At 33.6% G+C, this 18,418-nt stretch overlaps 3 protein-coding genes across 6 annotated transcripts; 1 reads left to right on the plus strand and 2 right to left on the minus strand.

Moving 5' to 3' along the window:
• LOC109353179 (photosystem II stability/assembly factor HCF136, chloroplastic) lies at positions 2,573 to 7,060 on the minus strand. The gene is made up of 9 exons (XM_019595386.1): positions 6,644 to 7,060; positions 5,954 to 6,189; positions 5,657 to 5,787; positions 5,175 to 5,307; positions 4,514 to 4,636; positions 4,115 to 4,189; positions 3,859 to 3,974; positions 3,426 to 3,509; positions 2,573 to 2,824 (listed from the first exon to the last, which is right to left on the minus strand). Exons 1-8 carry the CDS (start codon positions 6,981 to 6,983, stop codon positions 3,443 to 3,445), a joined length of 1,221 nt encoding a protein of 406 aa, XP_019450931.1. The 5' UTR covers positions 6,984 to 7,060; the 3' UTR covers positions 2,573 to 2,824; positions 3,426 to 3,442.
• On the plus strand, positions 7,935 to 11,919 carry LOC109353176 (endoglucanase 5-like). 2 transcript variants are annotated; one of them, XM_019595380.1, is made up of 11 exons: positions 7,935 to 8,165; positions 8,280 to 8,492; positions 9,117 to 9,317; positions 9,459 to 9,545; positions 9,636 to 9,800; positions 10,235 to 10,358; positions 10,490 to 10,653; positions 10,759 to 11,092; positions 11,184 to 11,231; positions 11,368 to 11,409; positions 11,499 to 11,919. In XM_019595380.1, the coding sequence occupies exons 1-11, from the start codon at positions 7,959 to 7,961 to the stop codon at positions 11,792 to 11,794; spliced, it is 1,881 nt and encodes a 626-aa protein (XP_019450925.1). In that variant the 5' UTR covers positions 7,935 to 7,958; the 3' UTR covers positions 11,795 to 11,919. The 2 variants fall into 2 exon arrangements, with proteins under 2 accessions (XP_019450925.1, XP_019450926.1); XM_019595381.1 differs by having other exon boundaries at positions 11,505 to 11,919.
• Positions 12,258 to 16,505, minus strand: LOC109353180 (enoyl-[acyl-carrier-protein] reductase [NADH], chloroplastic-like). 3 transcript variants are annotated; one of them, XM_019595388.1, is made up of 13 exons: positions 16,422 to 16,505; positions 15,329 to 15,637; positions 14,773 to 14,882; positions 14,570 to 14,625; positions 14,403 to 14,487; positions 14,217 to 14,264; positions 13,956 to 14,030; positions 13,767 to 13,878; positions 13,628 to 13,679; positions 13,494 to 13,545; positions 13,311 to 13,368; positions 12,708 to 12,806; positions 12,258 to 12,616 (listed from the first exon to the last, which is right to left on the minus strand). In XM_019595388.1, exons 2-13 carry the CDS (start codon positions 15,600 to 15,602, stop codon positions 12,462 to 12,464), a joined length of 1,176 nt encoding a protein of 391 aa, XP_019450933.1. In that variant the 5' UTR covers positions 15,603 to 15,637; positions 16,422 to 16,505; the 3' UTR covers positions 12,258 to 12,461. The 3 variants fall into 3 exon arrangements, with proteins under 3 accessions (XP_019450933.1, XP_019450934.1, XP_019450932.1); XM_019595389.1 differs by having other exon boundaries at positions 15,329 to 15,633; positions 16,424 to 16,446; XM_019595387.1 differs by having other exon boundaries at positions 16,339 to 16,427.

The following is an 18,418-nucleotide window of genomic DNA, read 5'->3' on the forward strand; positions in this document are numbered from 1 at the left end:
CCTTGGGGAGGGGCAGTGTAATTTCGATTATCACCCCTTTAGGGGAGATATGTGTAATATGATATTATAAACCTCGAGAAAGGTTGGTATATTATTTATAACAATAGGGCACCTGGTTTAATTAAATTAAACCTCGAGGAGGATCATTTTGATTTCCCTTCAATTGTTGTTTTCTTTGAATAATTGTGTTTGGGTGTGAGGATTGTTAAAATATGTGTTTTTCTTTTTCAATTGTAGATGGCATTCACAAATCATGAATCTGTTTTTATTTTTACTGATTTTTAATTGGGTAGCTTTGTTTCATCAAGAACAATTAGATTGCTGCTTTTAATAACACTTTGCAACCTTATTCCAAGGACTTGCTATGTTATTGTAGATCCCCTTCCAAGAAGGATGTTGTATTTAGCTCTGTGGATGGATTTAAGAATTTGAAGTTTGATTTGCTAATTTTGTTATTTTCTTGATTTTTAATTGGTAGCCTTGTTACATTAATATAAATTAGATTGCTGCTTATGGTGGCACTTATTTTCTTGGGAGGCTATCCCCTTCCCAGGCCAATGAATGTCTGAATAGGTGAGACTTGCAATGGTTTTTAGTTGAAATGAATTTTAAGCAAAGTGCTTTTGTTACGCTTTCTATATATGTACACTTTTCAGCATTTTTTTAATCAATCTGTTTAGTTGCAGCTCAGTTATGTTTTATTTGATAGCATATCTTGAATATTTTTGTTGCTTATTCAGTATAGTGTGTGTGTGTGTGTAATGACTGATAATTAAGCTTTTTAGAAGTTACTGACACCACAAGGTATTAAGCATGTATTAACAGGTTGCAAATTAGGGGAGAGGTATATGAAGCCATAACATTATTTTCTCATCTAACCTTGGGGTAATATCTCTTGAAATTTTCACATTTTCAAAATATGTAACAATGGAGTGAAATTAGTTTTTTTGCCTTCAGTATTGTTGTGGACTACCCATTTAGAAATTTCAAATATTTTGTCTGATAAGTGATATGTGATAGAGACTAATAATAGCATTGACATGTTGCAGTTTGAAAAAAGTAGAGTCTAGAGGTGTTTTCCCTGCTACAGGTCATCTTCTTTTGCATTGCTGGGTTGCAACATCTTGGGGATCCCTCATTCCCCACACTTATTATGGGATAAGGTTCTGTTTATGTTGTGTGTCTGTCTTTGGTGTTCTGTGAAATGTTGACTTCCCCTCTTTGCAGATTGCACATTTTCCGAATTCCATGCCTCATCGGTTAGGTTACCTGTTTTCTTTTAGCATCCTTTATTTTATCCTATCCCATGTTCCAGTTTTTGTCTGTCCAATTTTTCTTCTTCAAAGAAGGTAGGATTAGAAGAAATGTTAATATGGGGCGCAAGGTTTAGACTTCAGACATGAATTTTACCTGATACCTCTAAGTCACATGATGATGTATTGTATGAATTATAGATTCAATTGAAAAATAATTGTTAACATTTGGTTGCATGGTATTGGTTGCAGTGTCTATAGGAATTTCTTGTTAGAATTCTACATGAAATTGGAAAAATGTAAAGAAGTAAATAATCTCAAACATTTCTGTAAAGTTCTCATTTCTCAATAACACATGCGTTTTCAAATGCTCCTTCAATAATTTAGTGGCAGAAGGTAATACAAATAAGTCACGTCCATTGCATTTCTCATTAAGTTTTTACTTCAAAATTGTTTGTACGTGTTAGAATCGTTTAGACAGACTTGTAGAAAGATACTTATGCTTCTGTTTTATACCGTAAAAGAATGAATAGGCATTTTAACAAAATTACGAAGAAATACCATTGAATCCTTATTTGTGTGATTTCATAGTCTTTTTTATTCAGTGTTTTTTGCTTGTAATGTCTTTTTTCAAGATTCTTAATCCGGTTTCTGTCCACGAACACATATAATGACTTTATATTGCTGGGTAGGAATTCTGAACAACTTGACTGCTTCAGGCTTTGATGGTGATAACTTGCTCATCTTTTGAATGTGGTCACTGAACAAAGAATAAGATCATGCAAGAATTGCTGACCGTTGAGGTAAATATTACTTTATTGATGTTTTCTACTGACTTCAATTTCTATTTGTGAATTGTTTGATAGTTTTAAATTTTATTGTACATTTTATTACTATAGTTTGTTTTTTGTGCTCTGCAATGCATGCAATCTCCGTGCAAAATACAACAAAAACATTCTTTATTAATAGCTTCTTCACATAATTAAACTTAATTCATTTTCAGGTCGTATCATCAATAAAAAACATAATGTATTGAACCAATGAGTGTGTGTATATCCACTGCATCGCATAGGCTTGAACTTTAGTTTTACATTATTTTATTTATTATTCATATAAAAATATATTCATACATTTATTTAAATTATGTAATAATATATTCATGGAAAATAATGAAGGACCAGTTTCAATTGAGATCGGTGGTAAATTCAAACTTGCTACTCTAAAGCACAAGTTTCTAGCTGAAGGAAAAGCTTCGTCTTATATAAATCTCACACCATATATAATGATTATGAGGAACATCATTTGTGGATGCAATATGAACAAGTATCAATATTGAGTCTTGTAACCAATACCAGTCATTGTGACTATGTATAATACAACATATGTAACATAAAATTGCATTTTAATGTAATTGTAACATGGCATTTGCAAATTTAAGTTGACATAATATAGCTTTCTACATCCACATTTTGGGCATAAACAGCAAGGTGTCAACTTGATCGGAGGACATGGCTCTCCTTCATGCTAATCAATACTCGGCGTCAATGTATACAAAATTGAAATTGTATTACCTACAAATTCCAGAATCCCAATCAGAAAATGAAACCATTCAGATCACTCAATAAACCAATGTTCTGATTTGGAGTAACTCTCTATTTTTAATTTTGGGAGAGAACGCTTGAGGATGTGGGTATATACTTTGCATGCACTAGTTAACCTCCAAAATTAATGATTCGAAGGAGGATCAACACAAAACAATATAAGAAATTTTCAGATAACATGTTCCTGACAGTTGAAGCTGCTATTTCTATTTGCTTCTTAATTTGTCTTGTCCAATTATTACCATTTCCTTCACTAAGTTTCAGTTTTTCCTTTCCAGGAGGTGAACTGCATGCATCTTTAACGTCTAATAATGAATCTCATAGCAACTATAAAACTATACAGGCAGATGGTCTAGTTGTGTAAGGCCGTATTGAATCTCCAAGGTTGAGAATTCGATTCCTGTGAGCAACACTTGTTGGGAGGGGTAGTCACGAACCCCAAAAGAATTAATTCCTCACCCAAAAAAGGTGAGGGGATACCTTAGCAATACAAAAAAACTGTACAGGCAATTGGATGGTGCAGCTTAAACATCAATTGCTATTAAGGAGATAAAAGTCTACCAGAAATTACCATGTTGGATTGCAACTTTATCCAAGATAGCGAAGCAAGACTCCATCATTCCCCAATACGAAACCCTTCTTGTCATCGACGAACCTGCAGTAAGTAGAATTATGAATGGAGAAAATAAAAAGTTCAGTTATGGACCCCTCAAGCAACAATTGTTGATGGACCTCACTGTGATGGTAGTAACATACTCGGTTGGTATCAACAACGATTACCAGAGTATACAACAAAGGTAATGAACAACTTTAAAATAATGTTTTTATCTTTGATGCTTAGAGTTGTAATTCTTAGGGTGTAGAATATAGACCAACAAGATAATTAGAATTGGAGGTCTAATTCAGTCCCTAAGGCTCAATTCCAAGCCTAACTCAGCAGGTCAAACGGCACTTAAGTATAATTATGCAAAAGTAGGGATACTCTAGTAATAGTTAAGACTGACTTCACAGAGTATAAATTTGCAGCAATGTTGTCAGCAGCTTTGTCACGGATCCATGATTTTCCACCATTATTAGTTCTCAACAAAACACCACTTCCTCCTGCTGCCCATGCCTCGTCCTGTATTCATAATTGAAAAATTATAAAAAAGAGCTTCAATATCTTTCTCTACCTCCAAAAATTAATAAATATGACTGTTATATGCAAGAATGGGTTAATTAACAAAGCAAAACTACAACAACAGCAGGTGAAAACTTTACCGTTGAACGAAACCCCACATCAAGAATGCCGAAACCACGGCTTTGAACAGGAACCTCCTCAAAGTCCTCAGTTATCTGACACAAGAAAATCAATTGTTGATTGATTAAATACCATACAATGATATTATAAGCAAAAGTAATTCTTAGGGTGTAAAATAATTAAAAAGACACTTGATTAAACTTCACGGGCTCATCAATGAATAAGATAAGGGACAAAAGGACAGCAAAGTAACCCAGGAATGTACAACATACAGACAGAAATGTGTGAAGAAGGATGAAAAAAACTAATAGCTAATTTAAGAAGGTAGAAAGATTATCCAGAATGACATGGAAATAGTGAAATGCAAGACTACTAGTCTCACATTGATATACTGGAATATTACTGTAAGAATTACTTACCCCTGTGCCCTTGCTGAGATAAAGGCCACCTCCACGAACAAGAAGCCATAGACCACCATCCGCCCTCCATCCCATGTTTTGAATTCTTCTGGCAACTGCTCTGTTATGTGGCTGCCAGTATGGCTGAAAAATGAAGTAAAATAATAATTAAGCACTATCAATGTAGATAAATTGCCGACTGAAATGACATCTTATGGGCAAATGCCACCCATCATCAATATTTTGAAAAATATAATCCAAGGAAAAATTAGTGCATTGTTTAAGACAGATGGTGATACACTGAGAAAGGAAGGATAAATTTCTACAGCAAAAGTAATGAAGTTATAGGGAATGCATCATATGAAACTTTGGTACATCACTTCAGCTTAGCTTAGTATATCACTAGGTTCTACATCAAAGAAGATCTAATATTGATGTTCTAATGTTCCTTATAAATAGACCAGTTCCCATTTTAGTAACAGTTTTCTTTAGTTTATTAGCATCTGCATATAATCTGTTCTATCTGATTGATTTATATATCCTACTTGATATTTCCACATTGGTGAGTTCATTTTAGTTGAAGACTTCAGCATAATTCAAATGCCAGGGTAAGAATGCTAAAAGTACAAGTACCAGGCAACCAGACACAAAAACAAATGACATCACAAGGGAAAAGCCTCACCTGACCAGGCTCCCAGGTTAAGTAGAAGTTACCCCGACTTGAGACTGCAACATACCTTCCATCAGGAGAGCGATTGACAGTATTGAAAGTACCGGTGTAATAACTTGCACCACTAATACCACTAGAAACTGTTCTGAAGAGACAACATAGATAGATAAATATCTTAAGTACAGAAACCAAAAAAACTATTGGGTTATAGATAGTTAAAGTGAAAGATGATTCAATGAATGGTTTTTTCAAGCATATAAATCAGAAATTGAACCTACTAGTTAATAGCATTATAAGATATAATCCTATACTAAATCATTCAAGCAAAACTTCAACATTTCAAAGTTGAATTATAATTGTTTCACTTGCTAATACGAAAGAGCTATATTCCTTAAAAAGCATTGTAAATCTGGTCCAATTTAAATTCTACCAATAAAGGAATTTCGGACAGCTGCTTTAAATAGAGTTCAGCTTGCTGTATATCAGAAACTCACCTGTTAAGAGTAGCTGACACTGTTTCCTGAATAGCAGCCTTCCAGTTGTAGCCTCTGTTTGAGGTAACATATATCGCACCTTCATCCGTCACCATCTCAGCACTCTTATCAGTGGTTGCCTTTATGTATACCTGCAATTTTGTAGCAGAATCACATTTGTTATTTGGTTGCCTTCATTTTCCTTTTGCTGTTATCAATGACCATCATTAGAGGGTAGGAATTATTTCATATGAATCATATGACTTTAATATACAAAACTGGCAACAGGGACATGAATTTAATAATTAAAAAAGATACCATATCCCCTGGAAGTTGAGAACTAAGTGGTATCCTTTCCCAAGTGTTTCCAGCATCAGAAGTGTATAACAGAATTGCAGGTTTTCCAACTATCCATCCTTCCTTCCCTTTGAAGCTGATAGAATTAAATCTATAGTTAAAATCTTCATCTTCTGCAGAGGAAATTGAACGAGGAGCCCAAGTTTGTCCTCCATCCTTTGTCTCCAAAAGCGTTTGCCTAGTCCCAAGTAGAAAACCTACAATGATGATGATGAGCAACACCACTTTATACTCATGACATCTCACAAATACTACCAACTCACTCTTCTCAATACAATTCTTTATTGAGTGAATTTCAAATGGACATAGCCCAGTACATCACATGGATCCACTCTTTATTTAAGCGATTCTTCAATATGTCTCCTTTTTTATACATAAGCTTAAAGGAGCTTATTTTCATAAAGTATTTTTATCAACTATTTCATAATTTAGTGTATACATTTTAGACTCTTGGATAAGAGAAAAAGATGTATACATTGAATGTGTAATATCATCACCATTTTTTTTTATTATTGTTGACTTTTTAGAAAAGTAATCCAAATGAACAGTAGATGATGAAGTGCATGTGTATACATTTTACACTCTTTGGATAAAGAGCTTAATTAATTAAGTAGTAAGTGGTTACATAATAAATAGTGAAGATTTCATTACCATGATTAGGATCATCTGGCACAAAAGCAATGTCAAGAAGCACAACGCCAGGGTCGATAGGGAGATAAACTCTCTCCCATTCAGAAAGCGCTTCTTCAGACCTCGCCGGCAATTGAGGAAGTGTGAGCGTAACAGCGGCGGTTTCAGCGATGAAGCGTCTTCTAGAGAAAGAAGAAAAGTGATTGTGAAGAAGACAAGCTTTGGGAACGAAACTCTTCCTATTTGGAAGAGTTGTTGTTGTTCGAGATTTGAAGAATGAGAGAGAAGAAGGGTTGAAGGAAGGTCTCAACAATAACGTCGCTGAAGAATCGCCGAATTGAAGAAGCAGCGTCGCCGCCATTGCTTCTCTCTCTAAAACTTTCTCTCTCTACCTTATCCCACAACCTATCTCTTTATCTGTCTCCAACGGCTTCGCGGGATTCACCTTATCAGTTAATTATCTCATTTAAAAATATATTATTCAATTATAAATTGTTTTTTAATCAATTTGAATTTTTGGTATTAGAAAGCTTATTCCTCCACTAAAGAATTAATCAAATTTTTTTGGAGGTGTATAGTTATCCTAACACTTTAGCTTTAACGATGAGATCCATTAAGCATATGAATTTACTGAGAGTCTCATCTATTAATTTAAATACTCTTCTAATATTTTATTCTTTTAAGATAAGCTTTTCATGACTTGAAACCATGACATCAATGACTTCTAGACTTATATTCATTGATTTTATTGAGTCACTACCACTTAGTGAATTCATAGGCATAATAGATTGCATGTCAAGACTTAGGATGTTACCGTTATTATTATTTCTTGAAACAAATGTTATTATCAAGAATTAAACTCTTAATATTTTAGTCTTTATAATAATATAATATGTTCTTACTTACTAGACCAACCAATGCATATTGGTTAAAAACTTTAAATTTGATTCAATAATAAATGAAATTATTTTATTTTCTAAATACATTAAACCATGTGAATATTCTTATGAGAAAAATTGGACAATCTAATAATTTTTAAATTGTAATTATTTCATTCATCCTTCATTTTTATACAAAATGAATACAATCATCATTCATACTTACACACTACCCATATCACATTTAATTCTCTATTGGACATTAATGTAGTTGATATATCATCTCCCCTTAAGTTTTATAGTATATATATAGTTTACACCTGTGCACGTTAAAACGTGATAACCACTCGCTAATTCAATGTCTCCTTTGTTAAGCTCAACGTGATGGCTACTACTTCTTTCTATATAAATACTTGTTACTGTAACACATGCATTAACCATTAACCATTAACCATATCATGAAGAATGTTAACATACCTTTGTGCATGCTTCTCATAGCATTAGTGCACCTAGGTGCAAGTGTACCCTTAAGCTTCAACTATGGTGATGCCCTTGACAAAAGTTTATTGTTCTTTGAAGCACAAAGGTCAGGTAAATTACCATTGCAGCAGCAGCGTGTTAAATGGCGTGGTGATTCTGGTCTCAATGATGGATTTCAACAAGGAGTGAGTTCTAATGTCAAAATACCATAATATATATAACCGTGACACATTATGAGACAACTAAAGTTAGTGTAAGTGTTTTGTGTGTTAATGTTTATGGTGTTGTAATGTGATCAGGTAGATTTGGTGGGTGGGTATTATGATGCAGGAGATCATGTCAAGTTTGGGCTTCCAATGGCATATAGTGTCACAATGCTTGCATGGGGAGCAATTGAATTCAGGAAAGAAATCAGTGACATAAACCAATTGGAAAACACATTATGGGCTATTAAATGGGGAACTGATTACCTCATCAAAGCACATCCTCAGCCTAATGTTCTTTATGGTCAGGTAAAAAGACGAAAGCGTAAAATGAATATTATGATCATTTCTCATTTATTAATCAAGGCATGAGAAGTCTTATTTATAGTACATGAATAGATAACAAATTTAACTAACTAATTAGCTAACAATTAATAAACACGTGTTCTAAACAATTCAACCTGTGTTAAATGTATAAAATGTGGTAGTTTTGTTCTTCAATAACTTCTATTGTTTGATCACCAATGTTCTTTTGTTTTTAGTTCAAAGTTAAAATTTTCATTGTTACTCTGTTTCTAATCTACTATATCATTTGCTTTAACAAATTACTTTTGTATGAGGAGTTTGATGAACAAATTAAATCATTTATTTGATGGAGAATTGGAGTTTATTAGTGGCTTTTCCAAAGTATTGGCTTTAATTCAAAGATTGTTAATGATGTGGCAATGCAATAGTGTAAATTTTAATTCAATCCAAGTAGTATTAGCATTCTTCAAACAAAAAAGTAACCATTTAAACTTAGTAACAATTTTTTACTGAATCTGTCCAAAAAAATAACCTTGGTTGTAGCCTGTAGTTACTCTTATTGCAGCAGTTGAATGTTGTGCATTATTATATCATAGTAAGATTTTGCTTGGATGTGAGAAATTTTAGGTGGGTGATGGGGCTTCTGATCACTACTGCTGGGAACGCGCTGAAGACATGACGACTTCAAGAACTGCGTACAGAATTGATGAAGCGCACCCTGGTTCAGATCTTGCTGGTGAAACTGCAGCTGCATTGGCTGCAGCTTCCATTGCTTTCAGCCCCTACAACTCTTCTTACTCTGCTCTTTTACTAGTTCATGCAAAGCAGGTACTCACATATAGCACTCGAAAGTAATGCATGCCGATATACAATTCTCATTCTTGACGTTCATTAACTGTATAATACAGAAAACATCTCCTATGTTTACACTCAAATGAGTTGTTATTGATACTATTCTATCTGTTGCAGCTCTTCACATTTGCAGATAGGTTCAGAGGTCTATACGATAACTCCATATATAGTGCTCAGCAATTCTACCCTTCTTCCGGCTACTCCGTGAGTGAACATTGATTATCTATTCTTTATCTAATTGCTCCTATTTTGTATCTTTTGATGCAATCTGAATGAACTTGTGCTGCTGTGAAGGATGAATTGTTATGGGCTGCTGCTTGGTTGTATGAAGCAAGTAGTGATGAGTACTACCTAAAGTATGTAGTTGACAATGCTGTCTATATGGGTGGAACTGGTTGGGCAGTCAAAGAGTTCAATTGGGACAACAAATATGCTGGTTTGCAGATCCTTCTGTCAAAAGTAATCACCATGAAATTTATTTTCACTATTTGCTAGCCACTTAATTAAAATTCATTATATGTTAGGATTTACTGTTGTCTTCTGACATTGATAACAGTTACACTTGAAGGTAAGAGTTTAGTTTTGATACATTGTTAATGTAAATTCCTTACACCATAGACCAATCACATATTATATTTGTGTATTTTGAAGTAATTATTACAAGAGTCAAATACTTTAAATGACATGATAATATATGATTTGTTAATGGTGTTACAAATATTTGTATTATTGGCAATGTGCAATTATAGTTATAGTTCAGAAGGACATTCTGCAGGACAATTTGTGTGTAACTGAGTCAATTTATACATTGCAATTTTAGGCTTATACTATACTATGCATCACCAGTTTTGGTTCAAAGAAACATGCAATAAATGGTCAAATCTAATTTGCAGATACTACTAGAAGGAAAGGCTGGTTCTTATGCCTCAACACTTAAGCAATACCAGGCCAAGGCAGATTATTTTGCATGTGCTTGCTTGCAGAAGAATGATGGTTACAATGTCCAGAAAACTCCAGGTTAGTGGCTGATGTAGAACATCAATTTGGCAATCAATTCTACTCCTTTTCATATGGACTGCACCTTAAAGAATCTTTCAGGCAAAAGTATAATAGTTTTATCTAATTTCTGCTCTTCACTGCTTATTTAGGTGGCTTACTATATGTGCACGACTGGAACAACCTGCAGTATGTTTCTTCTGCTGCATTTCTTTTAGTTGTTTACTCTAATTATCTATCAGCTGCAAAAACCCAACTCAACTGTCCAGAGGGACAAATTCAGCCTCCGGAACTCATTAGTTTTTCAAAGTCACAGGTATACATCTATTCAGTTCGGTTCTATCATTTCCCTGTCTGATCATGTTTACTAGTCTATTATGGCACTTAGTAAAACTAAAACTGTGAAATTTGGTTGACACAGGTTGACTATATCCTTGGTAAAAACCCAAAGTATATTAGCTACTTGGTTGGATATGGACAAAATTATCCTGTTCATGTTCACCACAGAGGAGCTTCCATTGCTTCAATATTTTCTCTTCAATCTGAGGTTGGCTGCAGCCAAGGATTTGATGCATGGTATAACAATGCTGAGGCAAATCCTAATGTTATCTATGGCGGCCTTGTGGGGGGTCCAGATGGGAATGACGCCTTCTCCGATGAGAGATCCAACTACGAACAAACTGAACCTACACTTGCAGGCAATGCTCCTCTTGTAGGCATCTTTGCCAAACTGCAGAGTTTATATGGTAATATAGGTGAGCCATGATCTGCATTTTGCACTTATCTGCTCTATTCTCTACCTCTTCCTCTATGAAGCCTCGGTCACTTATCTCTTATTTGTCACAGGTTCCTACCACCAAAATGAAGTACCAGTGCCCCAGCAGAAAGCACCAAGTGAGTAATGTAGTCAAAATAGATAAACTAGGACAAAATTGAAGGAAGGTTCTGAACTTTCTTTAAAATTTTGAAAGTTTCTGCTCATATAGCCTTTGCTCTACTAATACATGGAAAATATTTATTGGCTTGACAGGTACAGGAACATGGAAAACACAGGTACCTAAAACATCAGAAGGTGAGATATACCCTTGTTGGTTTCATTGTTTTCAGTTTAAGTTATTTTTTCATTCAAACACTGACTGAGTAAAGAATGGTATGGCTCAGTTGCAAGTGTACCAGTTGAGTTTCTTCACTCAATTACTAGTTCATGGAGTGTTGGAGATGCAACTTATTACCGCCACAGGGTGATAATCAAGAACACTTCATTGAAGCCAATCTCAGATCTTCAATTGGTGATTGAGAATCTGTCAGGTTCACTATGGGGTCTCTCTCCAACAAAAGAGAAGAACACCTATGAGCTACCCCAATGGCTCAAAGTCTTGAATCCTGGCTCAGAGTATATGTTTGTTTATGTTCAAGGAGGAGACCAAGCAAAAATATCCATTCAAAGTTTCCACTAATCATTTTGGTAGAATTGTGGAAAAAAAGTACATTTTATATTCTAAGAGTCTTCAAGAAGCCTTTTTTTGTTTCATATAGATACATTTGGACAGTTAAACTTTCCTAAAGGATTGCAATTTTGTGATATCAACTTGTGTATCCATACTTTACTATACTCACATGAGTTATAATTGTAATATCACATCAAGCTTATTTCCCAACAATATAAATATCAAAATATAAATGTCAAATCCTATTGTGTTCATGTCCCCTAGTTATTTATTGTGACCTTGGTACACAAGAATATTTCCATGTTCCGCAGTGTATTTTAATGATGTGCACTAAGTTTATATAAAGATAGATAATATCTAACTTGAAGTAAAAGTGTGAGTGCTCATAAACCATATAATGAGATGAGCTTCAGAGCACATTATTACAGATGGAAATGGTTTAAGTTTTTTATGGGTAAATAGCCTACAAAAATGAAATGCAAAGCAGATACTAAAAAGTTAAGGCCACACTGTGGAGCTTAGATCAAAGAAACATTCTTACATTCACAATCATATTAGCTGAACTATGGAGCACATTATTACAAATAGAAATGTTTAAAGTTGTGAGGAGAAAATAGCCTACAAAAAATGAAAAACAAATGCAAATACTCAAAGGTTGAGGCCTAGTTGTCTGCAATTAATGTTGTTCCTTGGGGATGTCAAGCTCTTTAAATATTGGACTGTCAACTGCAACTCCCATAGCATTTAGACCATTGTCAACATATAGAACAGTACCGGTGATAGCAGACGCCAAGGGTGATGCTAAGAATGCAGCTGCATTGCCAACCTCGTCTGTTGTATGAAATTCAAAGCTCAGTTTTGCAAGTAAGCACAGATAGATAGTGGAAATTGTACATTGCAGCTTCATAAATGGGTACATTACCTGCTGATAGTTCTTTCTCTAGAGGTGCATTGACTGTTGAATAATCAATCATCATATCAATGAATCCAATTGCTTTTGCAGCACGACTTCTCAGTGGACCTATAGACAAAAGATGTTGAATCAACATGTTCATGAGAATAACTAAACTCACTAACATGCAAATAACCAACCTTACAGGAATTAAACTTCGACAGAGACAACTTTGCAATAGTAAACATGAACACATATAATATAAAAGGAACCATTAACAGATACTACATTGACCTATAGGATGGACTGGGTTCATGTTAATTACATGGTGCTGATATAAAAGAACAGACCAGATTGAAACATTGGATATCACTTTCGTAAGGGGGGACAATCAAGGATACAGTTGAAATAAAAAGGCCTGGCATTTGCTTATCACACATAAGATATTTATCGCATTAGACAGAATCATGCACATCCATGGGATAAAAGATCAAACTGTCCAGGCTATGTTCATTTATGCAAAATGCCATATTGTATGTTACGAAATTAAAGCAAATAAGGGCATTTTAAACAAACAACAGTAGATCTTGCAAATAACTAACTAATTTAGATAAATAGAGAAGCCGTCAATACCGGCAGATATAGTATTGACTCTAACTTTGCGCTTTCTACCCGCTTCAAAAGCAAGCACCTGAAAAGGAAAAATATGAAACGTAGTTTCAAGCATCTAATGGCAAGGACAGAACTGACAACTGAACAAAACATATCAAAGTCACTCTGTGTGATAGTGAGTTAGGAAAAAAGTTCAAAGCTTACTCGTGTGTCACTCTCCAGTGCAGCCTTTGCAGAACTCATACCACCACCATACCTATTTATCATTTCACAAATATTTCAGTCTAAATTTATGAACCTTAGAATTATAAGGACTCTTTAAGGCATGTCTAACATACCCCGGAATGATCCTCTCTGAAGCAATGTATGTGAGAGAGATTGAAGCTCCACCTACAAACAGATCAGAAAAGTAAGATGAAATGGCAAAACCATAGTAAGAAGCAATTTAATGGAACTCCTGTTATATAAGATACTTACCTGGGTTCAAGATTGGAAGAAAATGCTTCAATAAGGAAACATAAGAGTAACTGGATGCAGATATTGCAGCAAGATATCCCTTTCGAGATGTCTCCAACAATGGTTTGGTGACCTATAATGGACTTAAAATGCATATTAAAGCCAGAGACCAGGGCATAAAGAAATATCAATGTTTATTACTGTATTTACCTCTGGTCCATTTGCAAGCGAGTGCACAAGGATGTCAATGCTACCAAAGTCTTCCTTAACAGATTCAGCAACTTCCTGAAAATCAAAACAGAGATTGCAAGATATAACAAGGCTAGTAGTGTTCACAAAGTAAAACTACTAGGTGTATTACTCCATTAGAGAGCATAGGTTCTTCAACACCCAGAAAGAGCATGCACTAATACGTAATGAATAATCAATCTTATTCAAGACTGTATAACTAGCATAAATTATTATAAATACCTGAACTGTCCATTTAGCAGATCCGGCATAGCGCTTGTTTGTTTTAATCTGTATACAATTATAAAGAGAGAGGAAAAGGGGAATGAGTATGACAATTTGACTGATGACATGCATGTACTTTGCATCTTTGTTATTGTTTTTATTTTTTATAAATAAAAAACTATGCATAGAGACTAGGGAGTTTACATCTTCTGGTACATCCTCAGGATTATCAAAAACTGCATCCAAGGGATAAACTTTTGTAATCTCCATCAATGAACCATCTGGTAATCTGGAAAACGGAGTTTGTTATTAGCAAGCTATCACATGTAAGGGGGGAAATCAATAGCAGACAGCAGTATTTAACATCTTACACGCGTGATTCATCAAATTTTCCACGTCGTAAGCTGGACTCAAAAATATTGAGAGCCTACAGAAAAGGTTCAGAAATAGAAGATGTATCACTACAAAAGGACCGGAAACACAGGGAGGATCAAAAAGTCTGCAGATAGAACCCAATGATTTCGTATATTGACTGACATGTACATTTTTTTTCCAAGATAAATAAATAACTTACAGGTACCCATGTGCCAACAAGGATTTCAGCACCTGCAGCGGCAAGAGATTTTGCAATTGCCCATCCATATCCATGGTCATCAGCCACACCAGCAATAAAAGCCCTTTTACCTACATAAAACAATATTTTTAGTACAGCACTACTTGTTTCATAACTCATGACAATGATATCTATGACAAGATGGCCAACAAAATTTTGACAGCCAATATGAGAGAACTCACTTAGTTTAGCAGAATTAATAAACAAAAAGATATGAATCTAGACATTAGCTTGTTATTCATAATATTGTAGTACTATATATATACTAATACAAGGGCCTCATTTGCAACGGAGAACTTCAATAGTTTCTACAGTCAAATAAATCAAATAAGTTTCATTCTGGGTTGCATAAAGTTATCGCCACAGAATACTTTGAAGTTCTTAACTCAAAAGGGTAAGAAGGTTAAGATGTTAGAATATAAAACTTCTCCAAAACAGTAGGTAGATATCATTAAGACATAAGTTTATGTAAATAAAAAAACATTCACGGGGAGCTTCAGAGAACACGAACTACAACCTTTCAAATTAATTGGCAATCCTGAGACTGGAGCATCTGCACTAGACTCAGACATTGCTTTTGTAACAATCTTAACAGATTTTATGGAGGATGATGTAAAGCTCTGGTGGAGAGGTTGCACTGATGCAACATGACTCACACTAGTCAGATTATTCCATGCTCCCACCTTGGACTTGCCACCAAGAACCATGGTTCCAGCATCTGCAAACCTTTGTGTTGAAGGAATGCATGGTCTTGACAACGCAAACTGCAAGCCAGAAAATGTTGTAGCCATTTGTGATGATCGTCCTGTGGCAGAAGACACCCTGACATTGCATACAGAAACTAACATCAATATCTTAAAAAACACTAGAAAATACATCATTGATTTCTCTTTTTTAGATATAATACTTTAACGTGAACTAGCGAAAGAGCAGCAAGAAATTCCAGTTACCAATAGCTTGAAGAAAGTGCTCAACAATTAAGGATGTTTAGATGGTTATTAAGCTCATTGTAAAGATAAAAAAATTCACCAATCAGTTAGGAGTAAAATTAATGCATAAAGGAGTATAAATTTATTGATTAGATTGTTAAGTTTATCTCAAATATTGGAAGACATGAATAATAAATGTAAAAAAAAAAACAACTGATTCAGTAGTCTATAGTTACTTCTCTGAATTCTACAGATCCCAGCTAAAAATTGTTACTGATATTTTAATGCAAAAAATAAGTAAACTAGCACCAAGTAATAGACAAATCATTTCTACATCCCCATTTTTCACCACATGGGTAGGTAAAACATTACACATGTAAAGCTTTGTTGAGTATAGAATGAAGCAGATTGCACTTAGAATCGTTAAAAAGAATAAAACTTTAGGTACTACGATGCAGATCATATATAAAAAGAACATATTTTTTATGCAAAATGGTTAAATCTTCAATTGTAACGAAACCCCAGAAACACATTGACAGAAAAATGTAGTGGGTAAAGAACAAAAGGACATGAAGGGGTGAAAAAGAAGGTAGGTGTAACCTGAAGGGAAGTAAAAGCAGAGAAAAATGAGAAAATGAAAGTGATTAGAGTAATGCAATGAGGTTGTGTGAGATGGGTTTTACCTCGGAGGAAAAGAGAGAGTTATAGAGAACAAAAGTGGGTTTGATTATGTTGATAGGTCGATGGTAACGATGATGTTTGGTTCTATGTTTGAAGTAGCCGCTACACGAAACTTTGGGAGTATCGAAATGCAGGTTTAAACAGCTTCATTCACACGTGACACCGCCACGTGACTATGTAAATTTGGGTCGGTTGGATCGGGTTTAAGTACAATTTTTGGATACTTATCCACTATAGGTTCATAATTATTACTTTTAATAAATGTTTTCGGAAATTGAATTTTTGATATTTTAATCATCCTGAATTCTAACCTATATTATGTATTCATATATTGTTCATTTGTTTTTATGTATTGATACATAATAAACTTTTTTTTTTATTTCAATGTGCAAGAAAAAATAATATTTTCTTAATCTATCAAGTCAATGCCATACATTGTAAGACATCATAATTTTGCATGAATTTTCAAGTTTTTTTTCTCCTTAAATGAGATGGTTATATGGATCAAAAATAATGTCATGAACTTTTTGCATAAATCATGTCCACCAAACACTAATTTATAAGTTTTTTTTCACTCGTGATTTTTTCCTTAATTTATCTCATCCCTGTGAATTATACTAAACTACATTTGATCGATTTTCCTTATTAAACTTCTACCAATCTCTACTATACAAGTCAAAACCATCTAAAACATGATTGTACATATATTTTTTACAATTAGAGCTACTCTAAGTCTCTTCTTCATACATTCGTGTCTAACTTTATATTTTCCAGTATGTGTATACTTAAAGTGAGCAGGACCTGACCATATTGACTCACTTAATTATGAAAATTCTTCAGCGAACCTAAATTTAGTTGGGTTTCATCACGTATAGGATCAGATTTAGATTTAAAAATTGGGCTCAATATTTATCATCGAGTAGGGACAAACATGATTGAACTCGCCCCATCACATAATCTCTCACCATGTTTGTATGCGTTTTTATTCAATTATATACAAAATAGTGAATCTCTTTAGTTAAAGGTATCAATGATTCTCTAATTTTTACATCATAAATACACTATTAACAACATATGTAGATATATAATTTTATATGTCAAATTACATATCCATAATAATAAGAAAAATCAGGTTCAGGTTCAGAGGCTGAAGCAATTGACATTTATGGTGGAGTTAGTTTTGGGTTTAGCGTCATGTTAAAAAAATCACCTAACCAATATTTATGTCACCTAACCATAAAGTATAGACATAAAGTAGACTAAAATTTTGTATTTTTTAGATTAATATTTTTATCTTTTTTATATATTATAATACTCATTATTTTAATTTTTAATATATATTGCATACTTTATGCCTGTATCTTAAATCCACCACCGTATATATACATGCATTACACTTTCCAAATGTGATTCATCATTTATATATTAAAAACATTATTTTTTTGTCCTCCCTCGTGTGCCTCATGATTTTACTTTTTAATCTATACATATTTATTTTAATATCTTATTTTTGGATGTAAGAGTTTGAATTTATGTGAATAATTTTTTAAGGTGTCATCGTTTAGTTAGTATGATCGTTAACATTTAAATTTAATTAGTGAAATATAAATTTAATTACTAAAATTTAAATTAGTATACCATATTTTTAAAGAAATGTAATACTCATGTACAATTATTATAAAAATTTATATATAATTAATACATTATAAAACATTTTTTTGGAGAGTGATTAAATATAAATGATATCTATACTACTTAATAAATAGAAATACAAAATAACCACCCCTCATGATGGTGTAACTTGTATTTTCCTATTTTGCCATTTACTTATTTTTATTCTCACGACAAAAACCATAGTTTTTTATATTCTTCTAGAATAATTATCACGATGATATAATTTTCTCTTTCCTATTATACATTTAATTATTTTTAATTTATATAAAAAAATATTATCATATATAAATATCACCAACATATTAATCACCCCTCATCTTAAT

This window comes from Lupinus angustifolius, chromosome LG07 (assembly GCF_001865875.1).
Source record: "Lupinus angustifolius cultivar Tanjil chromosome LG07, LupAngTanjil_v1.0, whole genome shotgun sequence".
Classification (NCBI taxonomy): Eukaryota; Viridiplantae; Streptophyta; class Magnoliopsida; order Fabales; family Fabaceae; genus Lupinus; species Lupinus angustifolius.

Excerpts from the sequence above, each read along its gene's own strand:
- LOC109353179 (XM_019595386.1), bottom strand. The coding sequence starts at position 6,983 with ATGGCGGCGACGCTGCTTCTTCAATTCGGCGATTCTTCAGCGACGTTA. Across the intron at positions 4,637-5,174 it reads TAACCTGGGAGCCTGGTCAG|CCATACTGGCAGCCACATAA; the intron begins GTGAGGCTTTTC and ends TTCATTTTTCAG. Across the intron at positions 3,975-4,114 it reads ATGTGGGGTTTCGTTCAACG|GACGAGGCATGGGCAGCAGG; the intron begins GTAAAGTTTTCA and ends TTATGAATACAG.
- LOC109353176 (XM_019595380.1), top strand. The coding sequence starts at position 7,959 with ATGAAGAATGTTAACATACCTTTGTGCATGCTTCTCATAGCATTAGTG. Across the intron at positions 8,166-8,279 it reads ATGATGGATTTCAACAAGGA|GTAGATTTGGTGGGTGGGTA; the intron begins GTGAGTTCTAAT and ends TAATGTGATCAG. Across the intron at positions 10,654-10,758 it reads TTAGTTTTTCAAAGTCACAG|GTTGACTATATCCTTGGTAA; the intron begins GTATACATCTAT and ends TGGTTGACACAG.
- LOC109353180 (XM_019595388.1), bottom strand. The coding sequence starts at position 15,602 with ATGGCTACAACATTTTCTGGCTTGCAGTTTGCGTTGTCAAGACCATGC. Across the intron at positions 14,626-14,772 it reads TTGTTGGCACATGGGTACCT|GCTCTCAATATTTTTGAGTC; the intron begins GTAAGTTATTTA and ends CCTTTTCTGTAG. Across the intron at positions 14,265-14,402 it reads CTGAGGATGTACCAGAAGAT|ATTAAAACAAACAAGCGCTA; the intron begins GTAAACTCCCTA and ends AATTGTATACAG.